The sequence below is a fragment of the Aspergillus fijiensis genome, assembly GCF_003184825.1.
Source record: "Aspergillus fijiensis CBS 313.89 unplaced genomic scaffold BO72scaffold_21, whole genome shotgun sequence".
NCBI lineage: Eukaryota > Fungi > Ascomycota > Eurotiomycetes > Eurotiales > Aspergillaceae > Aspergillus > Aspergillus fijiensis.
The window spans coordinates 391,983-413,671 of NW_024468997.1; the positions used below are offsets into that span (position 1 = coordinate 391,983).

Sequence of the window (21,689 nt, forward strand, 5' to 3'; positions counted from 1 at the left end):
AGGTAGGTGCATACGTGGAGAACGCGGTGGGTTCTGTTGTCTTATGTATCGTCAGAGTTGAACATATCGGGGTGGTTGGAAGGAATGTTGAGTGGAATGTGTCGGTTGTTGGGTTCGGGGCTGCTCGAATATGGGTCTGAGTCTAGGCCCATTGAAGGGGATATAGGCAATGCGGTGAGTGGTGTATTGTGTTTATTTGAAAAGGAGGTAGGAAATACTGATTAGCCGAAGAAACGGTGAGACCTAAGTTGAAGGAGAAAATGTAAAATTCTTGGTTATCGAAAATAAACTCTGAGATATTAATACGTGATGCGATATACCAAGCATTGGGAAAACAAGAAACCTTCATTGCATCACTCATGCATGTCTATAGTCTATCATCATTGACCCATTAAATCGGCTCATCCCGGGGCTCGATCAACACCTCATTAACAGAAACATGTGCGGGCTGGCGCAGCGCATACACAATCGAATTGGCGATATCCTCCGGAGCCAAAACCTCCGCCCCCGACGGCTCGCCATACTTCTTAAGCGCTTCCGCGTCTGTACTCATCCCCAATAGATCTGTGGCAACGTTGCCAGGCTGCACACTCGTCACGCGCAGTCCCGTTCCGGCGGTCTCCAGACGCAAAGACTGCAGAGTAGCCTCCACGAAGAACTTGCTAGCGGAGTACACGCCCAGACCCGGGAACACCTTCCGACCGGCATCAGAGGAAATGGCCACGATGTGTCCGGCGCCGCGGGACAGCATGCCCGGGACCGTAGCCGACAGGCAGTGCAGGAGACCCTTACAGTTCACATCCACCGTCCGCTCCCATTCATCCGTCTGCACATTGGCCATCATGGTGAAGTACATGACACCCGCACAGGAGACGAGGATGTCGATAGGGCCGAGTTCCTGGGTGGCATCATGGAACAAAGCGTCCACCTGTGCCTTGTTCGTGACATCTGTCTTTTTCGCGATAATCTTGCCTCCGTGGGCTGCCAGCTGCTTCTGCAACGACTCGAGAGCTTCCACACGACGAGCGGCAAGAGCAACATGGCAACCTTCGCGTGCAAGAGCGGTAGCCACTGCTGCACCAATGCCGGATGACGCGCCGGTGACAACAGCCACACGGCCGCTAAGCGGACCTTTGACCAGCTGCGCAGTTCCGTTCAGCGCCTGCTGGCGCACAGGAGGCTTTGACAGCCATCCTCTGGCAAACCAGTGACGGGTGTAGGTCTCGAGCAGCGCCTTGTCCACCTTCGGCCGTTCCACGCATGTCCGGAACGGTCGGGTGGCCGCGTTATCCAGCACGACAATGTCCCGCAGAAATTCCACAGTCGGCATACCACTGCGGAGGATATCCACGGTGAACCCACCGTCACCACCCTTGACGTTACTGCGCTTCTCGTTCCACAGGGTAACCCATTCATCCCAGCCAAGAGGCTTTGTGGGGTAGCCCAGCTCGTTCAGAGCAGCAAACACATCGCGCGTGTCAACGGGCTTGGGGTCACCCAAATGGAAAATGGTCTGCTCAGCATGGGTCTGAGTGGCTAGATGGACGATGGCCTTGCTGACGAAGTCCACCGGAGTCATCTCCGCGCGCCAACCTTGAACTTCAGGGGCGTAGCCCAACTTGATCGATTCCACAATCAAAGCGGAGAGAAGATCCCATGCGTTGGCAGCACCGGTAGTACTATGTCCACTGATCGTGCCGGCACGGTGGACCTTCACGGGCAGACCGCGACGGCCGGCCTCGAGAACGAGCTGCTCCGCGACCCACTTAGTTTGTCCGTATCCATCGAGCAGCTTGGTCGGAACATCCTCCACATCCAACAACGTGTCCTCCGGCCAGCCTTTCTCGCCCGAGGCGGGCAGGACCCCGTTCGTGGAGACGTACTGCACTGTGGCGCCACTCTTGCTCGCCAACCGAAGAATCTCACGCGTACCACCCACGTTGGGCCCGCGCAGGGCAGCATAGGGGTACACGAGGTTAACGGTAGCCGCAGCATGCACAATCACATCGACACGAGCAGCCAGCTCATCGAACGCCTTCGCTGAAAGACCGAACCGTGTGCGAGAAAGGTTTCCTGGCAAAATCTCTACACGCTCCATCACGGAATCGCGCCACAAGCCGAGATCAAGAAGGTTCCGGCGAATGCGTGCCACGCCCCCGGGCTGATCATCATTCGCAGGCTCATTAAACCGCACCAGACAAATGATCTGGGCGGAGGTGTTATCCAGCAGATCGTGGAGCAGAAAAGCGCCGAGGAAACCAGTCACGCCCGTTAGAAGGACAGTGTTGGCTTTGTCAATGGAGCAAATCGTGGCAGGGTTCGCAGGTCGGATGTCATCGTCGAGAGTAGCGTCCGCACGCAGAACAGCTGGAAGATCAGCTTGCACTGCGGCTGTGTGTCCATCACGAATCGCACGGACGGTCTCCAAGTGGCCAGCCAGGGTTGTGGTCTCCGCCAGCCGAGCAATGGGGACCCGGAAGCCAAAGTGCCGGGACAGGCGTGAAGAAAGGTCAGCAAGCGACAAAGAGTGACCCCCTAGGTCGAAGAAGTCATCCGTAGCAGTTAGAAGAGTCTTGGATGTCTTGAGAGCTGCAGCCCAGCAGGCTGCGACCTGGTCCAGAGTGATCGGGTCTTGATCCGCCGCTTTGCCGTTACCGTTGGTGTGAACATCAGTCTTGGGGGGAGGCAAGCGCTTGAGGTCAACCTTGCCCGTCACATCATGAGTGGGGAGTTCCGGCAGTTCTACCCACAAAGCGGGAATCATATAGTGCGCAAGGGACTGCGCCAGAATGCGACGCGCCGCAGGGCTGTACCCGGCCTCGTTAACCTCAACTGTCGGCCGACCGGCAGCGTTCCTGTCTGGCACGATGTAGGCCACCAGCTGCCGTTCCAAACCCTCGCCATGAGCGACAACTGCACAGTGACCGACCGCGAGGTTCTTGACAATCTCGCTTTCGACCTTGGCCGGCACCACGGAATATCCTCGCAACTTGATCATCGATCCTACGCGACCGGTAATTTCGAGGAGTCCCGAGGGCAGCAGCCGGGCCAAATCACCGGTGCGGTAGAGGCGAGACCCAGGCTGTGTATCAAAGGGGTTGGGAGAGAACGCTTTGGCGGTGGTCTCGGGCAAATTGAGGTATCCACGGGCAAGCAGTGGGCCGGCCACGAAGAGCTCTCCACTGACTCCCGCATCGACCGGTTGGCCACTCTCATCCAAAATGTAAATCTGCTTTGGATCTAGAGGCGGACCGACCGGGCAGTAGGTCGCTTCCTCATCAATGATCTCCCGAATATCCCCGCAGGCGATCTCATGCGTCTCGCATGCACTGTAGCAGTTAAGTAAGCGAGTCTGCGGGAGAGCCTTGATCGCGCGACGGGCCAGATCGGTCGTGACCACTTCACCATTTAGCCACAGCGTGCGGAGCTCGGGAAGACGTTCATCGATGTGGGGATGACGCTGCAGCACGGTCGCCAGCAACGTGGGCGTCATCAAGGTCTCTGTAATCTTTCTCGCTGCCAGCAGGTCGACCAATGCTGCGGGATCGTAGCTCGCGTCGTCCGGCACTGTCACCACGGTGGCTCCTCGCAACAGCGGCCGCAGGATCTCCCAGATAAAGAAGACATTGCAGGCCACACGGTCGCCGGGTTGCAGGTCCTGAACCCCGAATCGCAGATCATAGGAAAGCACTGGAGCTCGGTGAGGATTGGCAATACCCTTGGGCTTGCCTGTCGTCCCAGACGAGTAGGAGACGAATGCCAGTCGGTCCAAATCATCGTCGGCTGGCAGCGGAGCCGGCTCGGTCGCGTGACCATTTGCATGGGCGGCCGGCTCATCCAGGACAATCAAGGGCACCTTGCTCTTGATCTTGCCCACTTCCGCCCGGTGAGTGATCACGACAGCTGGATTGCCGTCCTCAATCACGTCCGCCAGCAGCTCTGGCGGGTAGGCCAGCTCCAGGACGAGAAAGGCGCCCCCCGCCCGCAAGGCGGCCAAGCAGGCAATCACATAATCGGCACTTCTTGGCAACAGCACGCCCACCAGCGTATCTCGGCTCACTCCATATGTGCGTAGGCGGCGGGAGAGGCAGTCGACCTCGCGATCGAGCTCCGCGTATGTGAAAGTGGTCTTGTCATCCTCGAGGGCTACCGCGTCGGGGGTCGCTTTCACTTGGCGAGAGAATAGGGCCGACAGGTCTTTTGTGGTATCGAGGAAGGGCATGGTTTCGTTAAATTGAGAGAGAAGGTGGACGCATGAGAGGGAGGAAGGAGTCGGCGAGAGGAAAGGTGGAGCTCGGGGAGTATTCAAAGGGACTGGGCAGGCATGCGTTGTCAGCTTGATGCAGTGATAGGTAGGATTGCATTACACTGCAGACTCACCGGCAGATTGATGAAAGAATTGGAGGAGAGCTTTCTTCTCACCGAGCAGGACAGAAGGTGTTGTGTTGTTGATTAAGTAGTGACAGAGTGTTTAAAGAAAGAAAGAGAATTGAGAGCGGTGGAGGAGGGAGGAGGGAGGAAGGCCCCGGGGTGTGTGTTTGTGGGCAGAGAGTCGAGACATCCTGGCATAACCGGTTTGGGTTAGTCTTCCCAACATCCATATTCATGGATCCATCGATCGTATCTGGGAAACTGGGTATCCATGGCTCGCCAGTGCCAGACTATCCAGTGAAGTGGGTTGCTCCAGGAATTCGAGACGTCTTCAACTCATCAGGGTGGGTGTCATAAAGTTTCAGCCCGGTACTTATAACTTTAGTTACTGGGTTTATCAAGGATGACGGTGGTATGGTAGCAAATGGCCGTAAATTGTCCCCTGTCGTGCATGCATCAGTGGCGGATGCCCCTCTTCGTTCTCACCGTGGACTCACTGGGCACTGCACTCCTTCTCCCGAGTCTTCCCCCTCTTTTGCCGAGTCACCTGACCTCTAACTTACCCATGGTCTCTCCGCATTGCTGGTTGTTGCTGGTTGGGGGCCAAGCGGTTCCACCCGACCTCCGTCTTATTATCGTCGGGTATCGATTGGTCGAAGGCGCTGGCAGGTGGGGCCTCTGACATGTGATTGCGGGTCAACTGTTGGTCCGGGCTCGCAATCACATGCTTGCGGCGGTTTTTGTTGAGAGTCGACCCAAGCTGAGGAAGCCAAGCTTAGGAAGCTGATGCTACAGCAATTGATTCTCCAGCTCCTCCAGGCTCACATGACTTCTTGCCTATATTGCTCACCGCCTTTGATTTTGTTGAGATTAAGATCAAGAAATGACGGTGCTATCATGGATCATGATCCTGGATACTACCGTGGACACCTGGCTAGGCCCTGGAAGGAAAAGATAGTGGGGCGCTAGCTCTATCCCAGATCAGGAAGGTACCCTGAGATTTCCCATACAAAAACGACTGCCGGTGCAAGCAGCCACACGTGGCCTTCGCGCCTTCGCAGCCCACAAACCTCAGTCTTCCCACACACTATCCAAATCATCAAAATTCATGGGGTCTGCGAGGCGTTGGCGAGAAACCAACAAGGAAATCAGCAAGGCATCGTCACCCATCCGAGTTTAGCTACCGCTACGGATCCCATGATAGAAGAGGGTGTCACCGCCTTCAGATCATGTGACTGCGTCTATGGCGTGCTTGGGCGTCCGTAGACCGGAATCCTTCTTGGCTTGGCTGTTTCTGCCATTGGCAGCTTCCCTTACATTCGTCTACATGACAGAGGCATCTATTCATTACCTACCTACCTCAGGCTGTCCGACATGAAACACCGAATCAATTCACACTTTTCAGAGTCCTTCCTCCACAGCGATCAGCGATATAAAAAGCGCCGCCTTACCGATGGATTATATGCACCAGCTGAACGGCTATACCGGCCGCTCTTAAGGACTAGCGTGGGGCATGAGCGTCTTCCAGCCGCACCCCCTCATCTCCATCCATCAGCCACATAAAAGCTTGCAATCTCGAGCCAGATAACGCCAAGCGGAAGTATTGTACGGAGTACCAAGATCGGTATCACCACTGCCTGATCACCCACATGGAGAACCACGATTTTTTCAACGAGCACGAGAACAAGGTGGAGGAAATCCGGAGTTCGTCCAAAGATGGTGTTTCCACCCTTCCGATGATGGGTGCTGCCACAGGGAGTGAGATAGACCCCTTCAGAACATATCCCTCCACACTGCCCTCGGACATCGTCAGCAATTGCTTGCAGTATCGTATGTATTCCGCATTACAGACCCCCCCGAAAGTCTACTCCCCACTGATTCTTGGCTGTAGGGTTGAGCATCATGACGCCTCGAATGATCCCGAGCTCAGGAGCCAAGAACCCTTATCTGGATGCTTGGCTGCCCGTCTCCCTAGAAAACCCAGCGCTGTTCAATGCGCTGCTGTTCTCAGCCGTCACACATAGGCTTACGCATTGCCTCGTGAATCAAAAGAGCACACCTACCTCGATGGTCTTGGAGAACAAGCAGTTGTTAATGTTATGTCAGCAAGAGGCAGCGACGAGAGCGAACAAGGCGCTGCAGCACGCTGCGACTGCAGTAACAGACGCAAGTATCCTGGCCGTTCTCATGTTAACTGAGGCAGTGGATCATGCCTTTCAAGATCGAGATTGGACCGGCTCTTCGCCATTCAATTCGCCACTACAAGGCCTACAATGGCTCAATATTCACGGGGCGCGTGTGCCGCACATGTCTCATCAGGCGGGCCTCTGCAAGCTAGTGGCCCTGAAGGGCGGGCTCCAAAGGATCAGGATTCCGGGAGCCTCCTTGGCGATTTTCTAGTAAGGTCCTAATGTGTTTCTTTGGTAGCAGCCTCGCTAATCTTGCACTTAGCCGGACCTTGGTGAACTCCACTTTGACCTTGACCAAGCCTCAGATTCCATTCTATTCCAACCGCGGGCATGACAATCCCGATTGGCGGTTCCATTTCAGTTCGTCTGGGGGATGGTGGGACCATGGGGTGCAGAAATTCCAAAATGCTGGCCTACCATTTGCCCTCGCGTGCGTATTGCAGGGTTTCGTCATGTACTGCAGCATGGTTCATGCATATGTGAACGGCGACAATGCACCACACGACACCAGCTTGTTGTGTGACATCCGGAACCTAGTCCACTTCCATGTTATGTCGCTGCCCACAGGAGCGGAATGCGACGACAGAGAATGGTACCCCGGATATGAAGCCTGCAGGCTTGGCCTGCTCATATTTAGCGTTGGGGTCATTTTCCCCATTCCTCCTGTCGGCTCGCCACTTCCCCGTCTCGCAGGGCTTCTGCGCCGGGAGTTGAGCGAGGAACCTCTATTTGATAATTACACACTCGATGCGGACAATGGGCTTCTCGTGTGGCTCCTTACGATCGGTGGCATAGCCGCGCAGCACACCATCGAAAGATCGTGGTTCGCACAGAAGCTTGCGACCGTCGTCAGTCTTGCCTCAATCCCAAGCTGGCGTTCTCTGCGGGCACTGCTTAAGGCCTTCCCTTGGTTGGATTGTGCATGTGATCATGCCGGAGAAAGGCTGTGGGAGGAGGCCCAACGATCCACCTCTCCGCCGTCCTTGACAGATGCGCCAGGTACCCATCGCTACACAACGAGGCTCCAGCCATGTCTCCATTGCCGCCGACGAAGGGTGAAATGTGACAAGCAGCAACCATGTCAGAACTGTGTCAAGCATAACCATACTTGCGAATACACGACTTCGACACTCGAGGAACAGGTTGAAACTTCAACTACGGGGATGACGCATGCCTGCGGCGTGTGCCGCCAGCGGAAAGTCAGATGTGATGGACAGAGACCTTGTAAAGGATGCCAGAAATTGCAAATATCATGCTCAAGGTAAAGACGCTATGGGCCATCGCACCACTAGCTGAATACATATTGCTTGCTTTAGAAAATAGAGCTAAAGTCGGTTCGCTCGCAGTACTCCTTGAAGGAAGTCATTTCGATGCCGAACTATGTCCTGTTAGAACCTTGGTCCTGTTTCCAGGATCCGGGCAAAGGCAATCTGCTTACATGCGAGGGTCGGACCACCGTGGGATCACCTCCGTCATAGCCGAACTGCTGCGCGAAAAGCACGTTCTCCCCGAATTCCCGACCAAGTCCACCAGGCAGGAGCTTCTCGAATGATTCAATGGTGTGCTGTTCGTAGCCACCGTTCGGTACCCCCTGCGACTGGCACCAGATGTCAAGATACGCCTCCCATGACAGGAACTCTCCGACAGCCAAAAGGTTCAAGCCGGGAAGTCCATCCGCTACCGCTTTAACACACCGACCAAAGTCGTTTTGCACGTCTCCAAAGGGAACGGGAATGTCAGCCGGGCCAACCCCGGAGATTCGATAGGAGCCCTCGGCTTGCTAGAGAAGAGCGTCAATAAACGTAACCTCACGAAGAACAAGTGATGACGAAACCTTTTTTGGTGTTGTCGGAAGACCCCATTGCCAAAGCAGATTGAAGTAGATCGGTGCCTGGATCTGCGAGAAGCGGTCTTTCAAGCCTGGCAGACTTCGAACATGTTCGACCACCACCGCTTTCGAGTCCATGTGGTAGACTCTGGGGAATTTTCCTTTGCTCCACTTATTCGCGGACGCCATGGAACTGAAAATAAAGCGTTCCAATGTCGGAATCCGGGCGGCGGCCTCCGCCAGATTCTTTCCCTGCTGGACCTCTACTTCAAAGCAATATTCCGTGAGGTCCTGGTCTGGTTGTTTCTTCGTCATGCTCTCGGCGTCTTGGAAGATTGTCCAGAAGTCAGTCACGCCGAAGATGATGGTTGCATTCTGGAATGCTGCTTCCAGGCTGTCAGGGTAATTCAGGTCCCCGTAGACGATCTCGACGCCTCGCGCCTGTAATTCCATGGCTTTGGGAGAAGATGGGTTGCGGGTGACACCGCGGACCTTCCATCCTGGAAGCTGGAGGTATGTGCTTGCGACGGAGCCTCCCTGTAGATTGTAAGTAAGATGCCCTGGATTCGTGGGAAGCACACTTGCCTGGACTCCCGTGACACCTGTGATGGCAATCAACTTGGACATCTCAGCGATTTCTCCTGGACTTTTATGGCCGGAAATAATAGAGCTTGGGTGTGCTGAAAGGCGAATGATTCCTTATCCGTTATTCGAGGTCAAGCAGCTTCTTATATCATTTTGGAATAACTTTGGTGTCGAATTACCTCGACCAGAGGCTCATGAGGCACTTCCAGCAACCCTTTCATTCTCTCGTGGTAGTATTGGTAATCAAGGAAAGCGTCCAAGAGCCTCAATCCTTACGTCTGCATGAATTGACCACACCCAACTCTTCGTATTCACATTCTGCTGATGAAGCATGCATTGCCAACCTTCCCAAAGGCCGGGTCCAAGAATGTGCGGTGATTGGCTCAGCGCGGGCCCTCGCCGAGCTCGGCGAGACTAGTCCCTACTAGGTAAGCGACGCCGATGGCAGGGACCCCCCCGGCCCCCACGGCCCCGATCTAATCTACATCTCCGTCAACGCTTCGGCTGCGGCTGAGGTAGATCTCACGAAACTTACTAATGTTCATGTCGCCTGGATTTCCAAGCATCGTCTTGCTGAGCAGCAAGAATGCATCATGCCAAAGACCTTGTGCGGCTCTAGTAGCAAGATGATAGCTATAAAGAGCAACGCGATATCCAACCCAATGCCACTTTTCTCACCATCGCATCACATAACCCACTTGTCCAGAACATCCCAAGTCTCCATTCCCATGAGCCCAGACCTTTCTCGAGCTCAAACCGCCTGAAAACCTCAAAATGTCTCTTCAAGCCTCCCTCCAAAGCGCCTACGCCGACTTCCAAAAGGCGGCCCCAGCCCCCGTCATCGACACCTTCAACTCCGGCGTGCAAGCCCTGCAAGACTCCTTCGACGTCAGCAAGGCCATTCAGCCCGGCCAGAAGCTCCCCGACTTTACCTTGAAAGACGCCACCGGCAATGAGGTCACCAGCGCCAGCCTCCTAGCCAAGGGCCCCCTCCTCCTGTCCTTCTACCGCGGGGAATGGTGCCCCTTCTGCAACCTCGAGATGCGCGCTCTGCAATCCCGCCTGCCCGAATTCACCGCCGCGGGTGTCACCCTTGCGGCCGTCTCCCCGCACCTCCCGGACACCTCCCTGTCCGTGGCGGAGAAGCACGCCCTTGAATTCCCCGTGCTCTCGGACGTGGGGAACCAGCTCGCCCGGCAGCTGGGGATCGTGTGGAAGCAGCCCGAGGCGTTCGGCCCGATCCTGGCCGGCTTCGGGGTCGATTGGGAGAAGAAGTACGGCGATCAGAGCTTGGAGGTGCCGATCCCGGCGACCGTGCTCGTGGGCGCGGACGGGGTGGTGCGCAATGTGTTCTTGGACCCGGATTACACGAAGCGGTTGGAGCCGGAGACCGCTCTGGAGTGGGTCCGCGCTCTTTAGGGATGTTATATTATGGACTATTGGGTAGATAGTAGATATTCCTAGCTCTCTAGAAGTGCCTTTGTTTGTGCCTAGCTCAATTTGATGGAACTTGTCTCACGTTACTTCTTCTGATTGAGGTAGAATTTCTTGAGTAAATCTCCATGTTCGATGCGTAAAATGCAGTGCCACCAGCCACTAATGGCCCTACCATAGTTTGATTTCCATCGATATTGCACCCCTCTAGCCGTGGGTACGCGGCCACTATCGCCCTTACACCCCGCTCGCATGAGTCAATCACCTAGTTCAGCCGTGAAGCATATTGTCGACATAATGGACGCTCAAACCATCGCAGCAACAATCACCGGTGCAACCTCGGGAAGATGATTGTTGCATTAGACAATATCACTTGTCCATATGATCTCTTATGGTCTCGGAATCTCAGAGCAACAATGCAACCCCGAGATTTTGACAATACCATAGATAGATTGATTCTACCCCCGCGAACTCCAGGCCAGCCCAATCGTCAGGCCCCGACCTGACTCAGTCGATGCTACCTACCTGCACATACCCGAGTCATATGGAACAAAGTCAGTAGAGTGGAGTGTCGGGCTCGCCGAAGGGTTCGTGTACGATAGTTTAGTACGCTGACGGACACGGAGACGGATTGCTCTTACTTGGGTTAGCTGCGCCGAGCTCGGCGAGCCCCGCGGGCGGCGTAACCACCGCAGGAACATTGTCCACTCTGTAGTTCGGGTATCAGCCTCTTTTTAGATAGTCTAGTCTAGTTGAAGACATGCAGCTTGATGTCTTTCACGAGGCTAAGCCGTGCAGAAAGGGCATAAGCTTACCAAGCCGATTGATGAGAGATTCAAGTGGAGCTTCGCAATACGACCGAGTCAATCGTGCCCTAATCCGGCTCTGAAGGGTCCAGCTAAATCTACTCGATTTTGAGACCTATACGAAGTATGCATGCTCTGACTCGAGCGCGCATCATGTCCGTGAGGCTGAAGAAAGAAGACTCCTACCATATTGGTCTTTCAAGCAGAGACACCCAGGTTGAGTGTGTAAGCAGGGGCATTTCCCAACAATATATAAACCCCTTCACAACCTCCCAAGTTTGACTACAATCACACTCGACAAACCAATCCTCCTCATACTGCAACATCACATCTGCCTACCTGCATCTACCATCCTCACCCCCTATCACAATGAAGTCCATCGCAGCCGCCGCCACTCTCCTCAGTCTCCTCCACGGAGCCACCGCCTCCATCACCTGGGGCACCATGTGCACCGGCACCGAGTTCACGGGCACCTGCACAAACTACCAGAGCACCAACGTGAACCAATGCAGTATGTTCTCACCCTTGCCCTGGCTCTCCCCGAGTCCGCCTTCTCTTCGCATGCTGACGCCCGAAAAGTCTCCTTCGCCGGCAAGGACGCGAGCTGGAATGATAAAGTCCAGTCGGTCAGCGTGTGGGATGGCAATGTCTGCACCTTCTGGATGTAAGTGTTTACGATCACGGGGGGAAGGATGGCTATCGTGTGTGACGGGACTGATCTCTCTCTCTAGCGATGTTGGCTGCAGTGGCTCCAGCAGCGGAGCGCTGGAGGGGGCATTTGCCACCATTGGCCAGCCTAAGCAGTGGAGTTCGTTCGCCTGCACCTATGCCTAGGCGTAGTTTGTCGAGTCTGCAGGCCTGCTGTGTTTGTGGGTATGAAAGGAGTGGGGCGCGGAGGTGGGGGAAGAAGGCTGTTAAGGGATCGCTTAGCGTATTCAACATAGGCGGGTTGGGTTCTTTACAGCCCACGCGGGGATGAATACTGATGGGAGGTGGCGAGAGCGTTATTTGTCGCATTGTACGTAAATGAAGAACCAAATGTAACGTTCTTGAACATGTCATAGATTTGAAGACAACAGCCATGCAAGGTATAAGCTGACCTGTATGCCGGTCGGTCGATCGCCACTCTAGCCTAGCATGTAGTTTTATTCATATGGAATGGAGGCGTGTTACAAGGCACTATGTTAGTCTTGATACTCCAAAGCAGTCATACTATGCTACACAGGGTTGATGTATATAGCGATATCTCAGGGTAAAAGCAAATATGTAGTAGATGGGATGACGTGGCAGTGCCAGCGCCAAGGCCTGCCTAGAAAGATCAAACAGTCCTTGGCTGGTAGAAATAAGTGATATCTCTTTCTGTTCAAAGATCATCCCCGACCAATCAGTTCATCAACGCTGCGTCTCAGCCACACGTTAGCTGCCTGATCTCATTTGTCAATCTAGCATCAACGTATCCGCCTGACCGAGTCAGGCCTCCAGCTGTTCCATCACACTGCGTACGCCAGCCTTATCCCCTCTTCGTGGATCATCTCCTTCCCCCATCATCCGCATAACACCGCAACCCGACTCAAGATGACTAATTACCCCAGGCTGAAAGGCCTCGCACTCTGGGGGGGCAGGAACGAAGTGGTGAGTCTCCCCCCGCCTGATCGGTCGAGTTCGGTCCCTCATCAGTGGACCGCGTTATACCTCGCTTCTCGCCCACTCCCCGCCAAGGTCTCTGCCATCCACTTCGATATTACCAGCCACGATCAGGGATATGGGAACCCCCAGAATGGGCTCTGGTCCTGGTTCGAAGTCTCGATTTTAGGCGCCTGGGCCGAAGAACCCGATCCCAACTTGTTCCACGACTTGAGTGACCCGGCCTACGTCCGATCGAGTCCAGAGGAATTCGGCGAGTGGATTCAGGAGCAAGGGCTATACTTCAAGAATCTGCCCATGGGCCATGCCCAGTCGAGTGGAGATATCAGCACGACCCTGGTGAAGAATAATCTTCAATCCCAATGGCAGCAACAAGTCGTGACCTGGAAGCGAGGCGGGAATGAAGATGAGAAGAGCGCCGAGCACTTTCTGGACCTCATCGAGGAAGGCGATCGGCTGGTGATCTGGGCAAGAGTGCGGGTATGCTCATGCAGTAGTCCCAAGCACCAGGAGAACTGCTAACGAATCATCAAAGTTTCCAGGGTGGAGAAATGTGGTCAAAGAAGCTCAAATAACGATATCGGCTCCGGTTCTGATGCCAGATCATGGGGAAAGTTGCGAGGTGTGTATAAAAACTCTTGGGGGTGTGAAAAGTCAGGACTTAATGTGGGTGGACAGAAAACTAGGATTGCAACACCCACAAGTATCACGCCAAGGCCTCATGCTAAACGCAAAACTATTCAACAATTCATCCAGGAACAAGCGCTATTGGCTCTCGGAAATGCAGCAGTGCAGACCAGGGATGCCTTTATCGCCTCTATGAATGCTGACAAGAATTGGTGGACTTGTATGGATCCAAAGAGCGGGAGATCCAGACACCAGAAGTCAGATACAGCCACCGAACGAATCCTCCGCAAGAAGGAAGAACTGTCGAGACTGCCGGATAATGACCCTGGAAGGGCAGGTGTCTTGAGAAGTATTGCATTTGCGTACGAGGCACGACAACCCGCCACAAGTCAAGAGGAAGAGGAAAGTCTCAATAAAGCAATCGAATACTCCCAATTGGCAGTCCAAGCTAAGCCAGAGCAGCTCGCGTATCGGATGTTCCTGATTATGAACCTGCAAATACGATATGGACGAGCCAAGCAAAGCACAGACCTCGACCTGATCATCACCGAAATCGAGTCAATCGAGGCTCTTGGAGGGCATAGTAATTTCGTCTTCTTATTGGGATTTGGTGCTTTCTATATCACGCGGTACGATGAGACCGGGAACACAGATGACTTGCAAAAGGCCCGGGATATCTTCAAAGAGGTTCGCCACATAGTTCCAAAGGAGGATTTCCTTGTTCAAATCATGACAAGTGGCTTGGAAGAGAAGCATATGGCGTACATTCCTGCCGAGCTGGCGATAGGTGAAAAGGTTGACACTCATATCGATAATGCGGAGCGAGCTATTGCCCTCGCGGAGGTCAATTCAACAATATATCTGCAGCTCCTTCATAACCTTTGTGAACAATACTATCGACGATACCTTCAAACGGGGCATAGCAGGGACATAGATCTCGCAATCGCCAGGGCAGAAGAATCCCTCTCGTTGGAGGTGTCAAAGAACGATTCGATAATAAGGTGGCACACGGCTAATTACTTCATGGCGAGGTGGCATCGTCAGGGACGACGCGAGGATCACGACAAGGCACAGGAGCTGACAAACACAGCAATAGATGCCGCGATCAGTGGTAGCGCCGAACAAATAGGGTTCATCATACAAAGGGCGGTGTGGATGGCAACAGAAGATCCAGACCGGACTGACCAGACACAGGCTCTGCGAGCCTCTATCAAGGAAGTAGAGAATATACGCGCTCATTCGTATGATGGTCTCACTCCACGCTACAAGAAACAGATTTTATGTGCGCTTGGTGGACTATATAAGGATCTCTATGGGTTGACCCACGATATCGCCGACCTTGACAAAGCAATCGACTCAATGGAGGCCTTCTTTGGTCTGAATGTTGACGATACGAGCTCAAATCGGTTGATAATGGGAAACCTCTGGCTCGCGAAGGCCTCTCGCACGAACGATACTACAGCCTACCGTCGTGGACTGCGGAGCTTCCAGCGATGCTATGAATCTGATCAATCAAGCCCTGCCTATAGATCGTGTACGAGGTGCTTCATGCGTCATGCATCACGCAATACACCACCTAAACTGGACAGCGGCTAGAAGACTCGCAGAAGAAATCATATTTCCGCTGATACCTCTTATCAGCAGCCGCGACCTGAAGCATGATGACAAGACTTACAATCTGCAAAGCCTGTCCGGTCTCGCTGGTCACACCTGCGTCGCATTACTTCGGAGTGGCTCTCTGACAGAAGCACTTCTGAAAGTTGAGATCAGCCGAGGTATTCTGATTGGCGATTTGATTGACCTTCAAAGAGACCTGTCGAACTTGCACAAGGTGCATGAGGATCTTGGCCTGGAATATAACATGCTTCGGGAGAAGGCCTTGCGTGATATCCATGTGGATGAGCCGCAGCCGACTAACAACCGTCGTGGTGCATTCCAACTTCTGCAACAGTGCGAGAGTCGCATCCGTGAGAGGATGGGCTTTGAGAACTTCCTGCAGCCGGTAACACTTCCGGATATTATCGACTCTTCCCGCGAGGGGCCGATTGTTGTGGTGAACGTAACCTGCATGTCATCCGATGCTATTCTGATCACCCCGGATTGGATCAAACATTTACCGCTCGATAGCATGATCAGCCATTCTGTACCGCAGTTTCGTCATCAGTTATTGCGAATGCGGTGCACTTGGAAGTCAGGGCCCAGAGATCTAGAGAGTGATCTGCCGCCAGAGGCGCAAGATGTGGATCTCCTGTCATGGCTCTGGTACACTTGTGTAAAGCCAATCCTTGAGCTGCTCGCGTCGCATAACAGCATCTCTTCTCGTCACAAAAGCCGAGTCTGGTGGATTGGCGTGGGTGCGGCGAGTGGACTCCCCTTCCACGCCGCCGGGGACTACACCACCGGTCCTCAGGATGAGAACACGGCAAACGAGAATTGTCTCGACCGCGTCATATCTTCATATACCCCAACGATCAAGACTCTTCAAAATTCCCGGCGTAACGCTCAGCGAAGGGCGGCCCAGGCACCCGTCCAGCCCAAGGACAGCCCGTCTCTGTTGATCGCCACGATGGCGGATACCCCGGGTCATGGCACACTCCATGGGGTCCGCCGGGAGGCCAAAGCTATTATCGATACTGTCAGACACGCCATGCATGTGAAGCATATGGCTGAGCCTTCTGCCGACGAGATTCTTGCCCAAATATCGACGTGCCAGCTGGTACATTTTGCCTGTCACGGGCACTCGGATCCCGAGGACCCGGCTGAGAGTCATATGCTTCTGAAGAAAAGGAGTGGCTCGGGCTTCGTGGTGGACAAGCTAACCGTCTCTCAGCTCCTTGATCAAGCGACGTCTTGTGCCTGGATTGCGTATTTGTCTGCCTGTTCCACCGCGGAGAATCGCGCCGAGAAGCTGCGCGATGAGGGAATACATGTGACCACTGGGTTCTTGATTGCAGGCTTTCCGCATGTCATCGGCTCCCTATGGCCAGCAAACGATCAGGTCTGCGTGTACATGGCGGCGTTTTTCTATGAGGCGCTGATCAGGCGGCTGGCTACTACTCTGGTTGATCCGAATCGTGCGGTAGCAGAGGCGGTTCATGATGCAACACTTAGAATCAGACGGCAGTATTATGACAGTCCAATGTCCTGGGCATTGTATACCCACAATGGGGCTTGAACCTGTGTTCAAAATGATATTCGCTGAGCAGCATGTCGGAGCATGATAGTGCAGAGATAGGTGGCTGTCATCAAGTGTTCATCCCGCGTATCTCGACCCTCATACCTGCTGTTATAGCCGCCAACCTCACGGTACCACTGGCTACCACTTGCCATCCAGAAGCGAATGAAGGACAATGAGATCAGAACATCGCATCTAAAAGATTGCTCTACCCTAGTAAGTGTGTTTTGATGGCGGACATTTCCAAATAGACGGATCGACGCTGGCATATAAGGGTGTGGGTGAGCTACTTCTTGCTCTTGCTCTATTGCTTCCGTTTTCATTACTTTCTCACCCATGTAACTCGGTCTCGAGGTTCACTAGGGTTTCCAAGTCTCTTGTCCTTTAACTCACTCGCTGCTCTAGAAACGATTCCTCGAATCTTAACTTGTGACACTATCATTTTAACAACTTGCACAGGGCTGCTCGTGCAACACACGTTCTAGATGAGCCGGAAATATTATTCAAATAAAGCAATGTATGCCGATCATTATCGCCAAACCATCTTGAAGCCCCTCGTTCTTTTACTGTCACTTGAAGCGCGAGCGACTGGTAATTTTAGTACGGGGCCCAGACCCCTGTAACATCACGACCCCAACAAACAACCTGTCATCCGGCATTTTGAACCCCCACAGCCCAATAACCTCTCCCTCAGGCAAACTTCCTTCCCCGTTCTGCGCATCTCCCGCTATACGGCGGTAATGCGATGTATAGCTGCGTTGAAGAAAGTCGACATCCTCACGATCTGTTCTCCCCGTCATAGAGGGTAAATTCCTCTTCGCGGACGGCGTGGAGATAACGGCGCGCCGGGTCTTGGTCTTGTCACTCCGTTTCATGCAACCGAACTGATCCTCCATGTCAGTATGGTTTCCATATCCTCCCGGGTGGGAAATGGGCAAAAGGAAAAGAAACGCCACGCCAGGCCGCCGTAGCACTAACAGTAACTTGCAGGAGGCCCGTCCAGTTCTTAATCAAAGACATCCGTTGAATATCTTCGTCTGGAGAAAGTCGCACAGAGCGAAGGGCCTGTCCAGCGGCCACATCGCCTATATCTTGAACAGCACCGGACTTATATGTGAACCTCAGGCCAGTGATATAATCCTCCTTACTCAAGCCGTGATATCCAGCTATGGAGACCAGGCCATTCGTTCCATTACCTCCCGTCCAGAGTGCGCTTTGGGGAGTCGCCCAGGGCCGTTTCTCGAGGGTATGGCCCGGGTCCCAGAAAACCATCTTCTGACTCGGTGATTTGAGATTTTGGGTTACTCGTGGAAAGTCCCACGCGTTGTTGAATACCCAGACAAGGCACGACTGTGAGGGGTATACATTAACTTGAATTAGAACTACGGATTGCAAAGCAGAGGCAGGAGAGCGGGCTCACCATTTCTTCGAGGTAGCTTTCTTCAAACTGTAAGATAGTATGCTCCTTGGCTGATGGCGGAGGTCCCTCCGGATACACCACAGTCTGAAGGGGAGTAGTTATCATGATGCGAACGACTCGGCCCATGAAGAACTCCTGGCTCAAGGCCTTGCAACCATTCGACAGCCATATTGTGATTCCTGTGATCGTCTCTCCGGGCTCAAGGGTGACCGACACAGACTCAGAGATCCACTGACCGACGATTGAATGAGGAGATTCGAAGTACTCAAACCATAATCCGGAAACTTCATTGTCGAGCCGCGGGCGCTCGAGGTTTCCGCTCGAGAATCTTATACACTTGACCGATTTTAAGCTCGCAGATGTAAAGGCTCTACAACAATTGGATCTTTCTCTGATAATATATGAGCCTAGAGGGGAAGCTGAGCGTGCGGCAGTTGAAACGGGGTACGGCAAGGCCGCGTCCGTGACCCGCGTTTCATACGGTGGCGGGGTTCTCTGACACTGTAATCCGAAAGCACGAAACGAGTTGTTTGATGCCTGAATATGTCTCAGTGGACAGCTTTGTCATTCCTCGAGTGTTGGGCTTACTTCAAGGGTGGCAATGAATCCAGTAATGCGCTGCCCGATGGGCGCTTGCATCGCCTCGACAGTCATTTCCTTACGTTTGATGAGAGGATTCGAGTGAGAGTCAAACGAATGCGATGTTAGCCGGTAGTCCGACACTTCAGAGCGGCTCAGCTCGTCCCAACCCGTGATAAGCTCCTTTCCAAGGTTTGTGCGCATCTGGTTTATGTCAGTCTCAGTGGCATACCGAATGAAGAGATCCGAGTACCCGAAGTAACAGGATCCGGCTATCCTTGGTGGACTTCGCGACTGTGACACCTGTGACATACTCCCCACCGGGTCCATCAATCAATAAAGATACTTCCATCAAGCCCTGTCGACCGAACTGGGTAGAGGTCCGGTCATCGAAATAGAAGGTGAATCCTACAATGGGTGCCGAGTCATTGAGGATATGGGTCACTATCCTTGTCAGTTGCGGAAGCTTCTCCCCGTTGGCACCCGCGAAATCAATATTCAGCATACGGTTGTACCCTTGCAATGCTGGCTGCAATTCAGGAACGAGAGATACAGCTTCTCTTGGATAGGTGGGCGTCCACATTGGTTGGAGTGTGAAACTGTTGTCGACTTCCGAAACGGTGTCACTGGCTTCGGTAAATCCCAAGGCGATCATTTTGAATGCCTTGGGTGCCACCAATCAGTAGACACATGGACGATGCGGCAGTTAGACTTACATCAAACTGAGCGACCAGTCGGATTCGTCGTGCTTTCGGAGCGCCGAAGTCCAGCTTTCCCAACGCGAGATCGGCCCGGTCCGTCTCTTGATCTCGCACCCACTGCGGCGGACATGCACCGTGGTCGCTTCCTTCAACGAGCACTCTTAGATTGGTGATGCCTCGCGAACTGACTTCCAGTTCAAATCCTGTGACACAAACGGACGGGGCAATGTGAATTAGATGGCCGGCATTGGGTGGCGCAAATCTCAGAGCGATGTTGGAATACGCTTGAGTAGAAAGGTCCAGAAGTTCGAATTCCAGACCGGAGATGAAACACTGCAAGTTAAAGTCAATCACATAAACACGAATGGTCTTGACAGTCAAGTCGTCCAAAGGTAAAATGACAGTCCTATCGTGGAGCCTCAGACTTCCTACAGAAAGTAGCCGGTGAGAGTCCTCCGACACTTGGGCGCTGAGCATTTTGCCGTGTGTCCCATTTTCAGGAAGTGTATTGGGGCTATGAGACAGACCTGCATCCTCGGTACAAATACCGCCACAAAGGTCGGTTCCATCCAAGAACTGAGAAAGCAGAGCCGCATTGATACCAGCAAGTCTCCATATTCGCCGCCGGTTTCTGGCCTGCGCAAAGCTGGAGCCGGAGGTATCGCTCAAAACATGCTTCAGCGTAAAGTAAGCGTCACGCCAGTTGAGATAACCCGTCGAGTCAGCGGGCCAAGCAAATCCCATCTCGCCATCTGCCAGAAACCTGGTGCGCCAGAAAGACTGAGGCAGCGATGACGGATCAGTCGCGGATGCGAGACTTCTTGACGCCAATCGCAAGTGCTGAATATCGGGTGAAGGGAGGAGAGACACAATCATAATTAGAACCTCGACTGAAAGTGGGGAGAATATGTCATCGCGTGAAGACGGCCTTCGGGCTCTATGTGTGGATCGTTGAGGGCAGAATTGAGTGTCCGGAGTGGCACACGATAGAATCTCTGCCAGATTGCGGAACTGTGAAGGACAAGCCGAGAGATAATCAAGTCCTTGGTCGATCATATCGCAAAACATAACCCCCATCGGGTTTTGAAATTGGGCTGCGCCACCGAAGTCATGACCAGGACGAAGGTATCTTTGCTTACCCCATGTGGTACAAAACAGCATCTGGAAAAGAAGAGTGGAAAATTTGGTGAGGTCGGATCGGCCCTCCGGGACTCTCTGCAGTAGAATCTGCCAGCATAATTCATGCACGTCGAATGACCAGGTACCTGACGCTGGGTCGCGGAATCGGATGTATGACATCAGGCTGCCAACCCCGTCGTCGCTGAAACAGCAATCATGGTGCGAGGGGGCATAGATTCGACTGGAATGATTGACATATCCTACGCCGCTCACAGTGGCGAGTTGGGTGACTAGCCATTGATCATCTAATGTATCACCGCGAAGCTGAATCACACGGACCTGCTGGTACCATTCCAGATCGGTTGGCACGGTGCCAGGCATGACCAGTGTACGGGCAATTAGAATGCCACATATCGGACAGTAGTGATTTGGGATTGTTCGAGTCATAGAGTATTATGGATGGATGGATGGATGGATGGATAAACGGATGAAGAGATGAAGAGATGGATGAGAGAAGGTGGAAACAAGGGACAAGGCAAGGCTGAGAGAAGTGCAGTGAGGTCATGTGATCCCCTTCATTTATATTAGCCTTATATGTATCGAAGGTCAGCGATGGTGGCGCTAACTTGCGTCTGAATCATTATCACGCATACAAGGGCTAAAAATAGCTTGAATTAGCGCGCGCAAAGATGCCTTTCTGCGCCCACCATCCCAACCATTGGGTGCAGTTGTTTGTGGCTGCATATGAGCCAAACTGGAAGCAGATGTGCACGCCCCATGGCAAGGATAAAGGTCAAGCCTCCCCCCGTGGTCGCTCCAGCATTCTGACTCTTGCTGTTCAATGCATGTTTTCATAAAAAGAAACCATCATACCATACCATTTCAGCCATGGCGGACATACCACCAGCAGGGGCCTCATGGGCCCCATCCCCCGGGAACCTCGGTATTTACAGTGCTCTGACCGCAATAAAACCCAGTTCTGGCGAAGCCCCAGTCTTTGTTCTCTGGAACGCGCTCTGCGCGACCTATTTTCCTCCAGGCGAGGGATTTAAGATGGCCGTCGGCCGACCAGCAATGCGAACCTCTCCCGCAGATTCCTAGCAGCCACGGCTATTGGTACCAAGATGAAGTTCTGGAAATACGACGCGCCAGACTTGCAGCTAGAGTCGGAGATCCCGACATTGGCTCCGAATTCGAAGGTGCTGGACCTC

The 21,689-nt window shown here is 53.4% G+C and overlaps 6 protein-coding genes across 6 annotated transcripts; 3 read left to right on the plus strand and 3 right to left on the minus strand.

Moving 5' to 3' along the window:
- Window positions 1–252: 252 nt before the first annotated feature.
- On the minus strand, window positions 253–4,704 carry BO72DRAFT_447828 (non-ribosomal peptide synthetase). The gene is made up of 2 exons (XM_040944646.1): window positions 4,381–4,704; window positions 253–4,314 (listed from the first exon to the last, which is right to left on the minus strand). The coding sequence occupies exon 2, from the start codon at window positions 4,220–4,222 to the stop codon at window positions 392–394; it is 3,831 nt and encodes a 1,276-aa protein (XP_040801703.1). The 5' UTR covers window positions 4,223–4,314; window positions 4,381–4,704; the 3' UTR covers window positions 253–391.
- A 1,406-nt stretch (window positions 4,705–6,110) lies between these two features.
- Window positions 6,111–7,825, plus strand: BO72DRAFT_377217 (uncharacterized protein; the record flags this gene model as incomplete). Its single annotated transcript, XM_040941251.1, has 3 exons — window positions 6,111–6,201; window positions 6,263–6,770; window positions 6,823–7,825. 3 exons carry the CDS (start codon window positions 6,111–6,113, stop codon window positions 7,823–7,825), a joined length of 1,602 nt encoding a protein of 533 aa, XP_040801704.1.
- Window positions 7,826–7,872: 47 nt separating this feature from the next.
- Window positions 7,873–9,015, minus strand: BO72DRAFT_468348 (putative NAD dependent epimerase/dehydratase; the record flags this gene model as incomplete). Its single annotated transcript, XM_040946890.1, has 4 exons — window positions 7,873–7,938; window positions 7,999–8,340; window positions 8,395–8,925; window positions 8,974–9,015. The coding sequence occupies 4 exons, from the start codon at window positions 9,013–9,015 to the stop codon at window positions 7,873–7,875; spliced, it is 981 nt and encodes a 326-aa protein (XP_040801705.1).
- A 732-nt stretch (window positions 9,016–9,747) lies between these two features.
- Window positions 9,748–10,392, plus strand: BO72DRAFT_509030 (peroxiredoxin-like family protein; the record flags this gene model as incomplete). Its single annotated transcript, XM_040949313.1, has 1 exon — window positions 9,748–10,392. One exon carries the CDS (start codon window positions 9,748–9,750, stop codon window positions 10,390–10,392), a length of 645 nt encoding a protein of 214 aa, XP_040801706.1.
- A 1,190-nt stretch (window positions 10,393–11,582) lies between these two features.
- BO72DRAFT_458596 (CHAT domain-containing protein) lies at window positions 11,583–16,659 on the plus strand (the record flags this gene model as incomplete). The annotated part of the gene is made up of 8 exons (XM_040946382.1): window positions 11,583–11,724; window positions 11,793–11,877; window positions 12,278–12,301; window positions 12,583–12,628; window positions 12,660–13,337; window positions 13,393–13,479; window positions 13,536–15,018; window positions 15,074–16,659. 8 exons carry the CDS (start codon window positions 11,583–11,585, stop codon window positions 16,657–16,659), a joined length of 4,131 nt encoding a protein of 1,376 aa, XP_040801707.1.
- Window positions 16,660–17,112: 453 nt separating this feature from the next.
- BO72DRAFT_103433 (uncharacterized protein) lies at window positions 17,113–21,012 on the minus strand. Its single transcript, XM_040938888.1, has 6 exons — window positions 19,375–21,012; window positions 18,912–19,322; window positions 18,668–18,862; window positions 18,080–18,616; window positions 17,638–18,009; window positions 17,113–17,543 (listed from the first exon to the last, which is right to left on the minus strand). Exons 1-6 carry the CDS (start codon window positions 20,923–20,925, stop codon window positions 17,229–17,231), a joined length of 3,381 nt encoding a protein of 1,126 aa, XP_040801708.1. The 5' UTR covers window positions 20,926–21,012; the 3' UTR covers window positions 17,113–17,228.
- Between the last annotated feature and the right edge of the window lie 677 nt (window positions 21,013–21,689).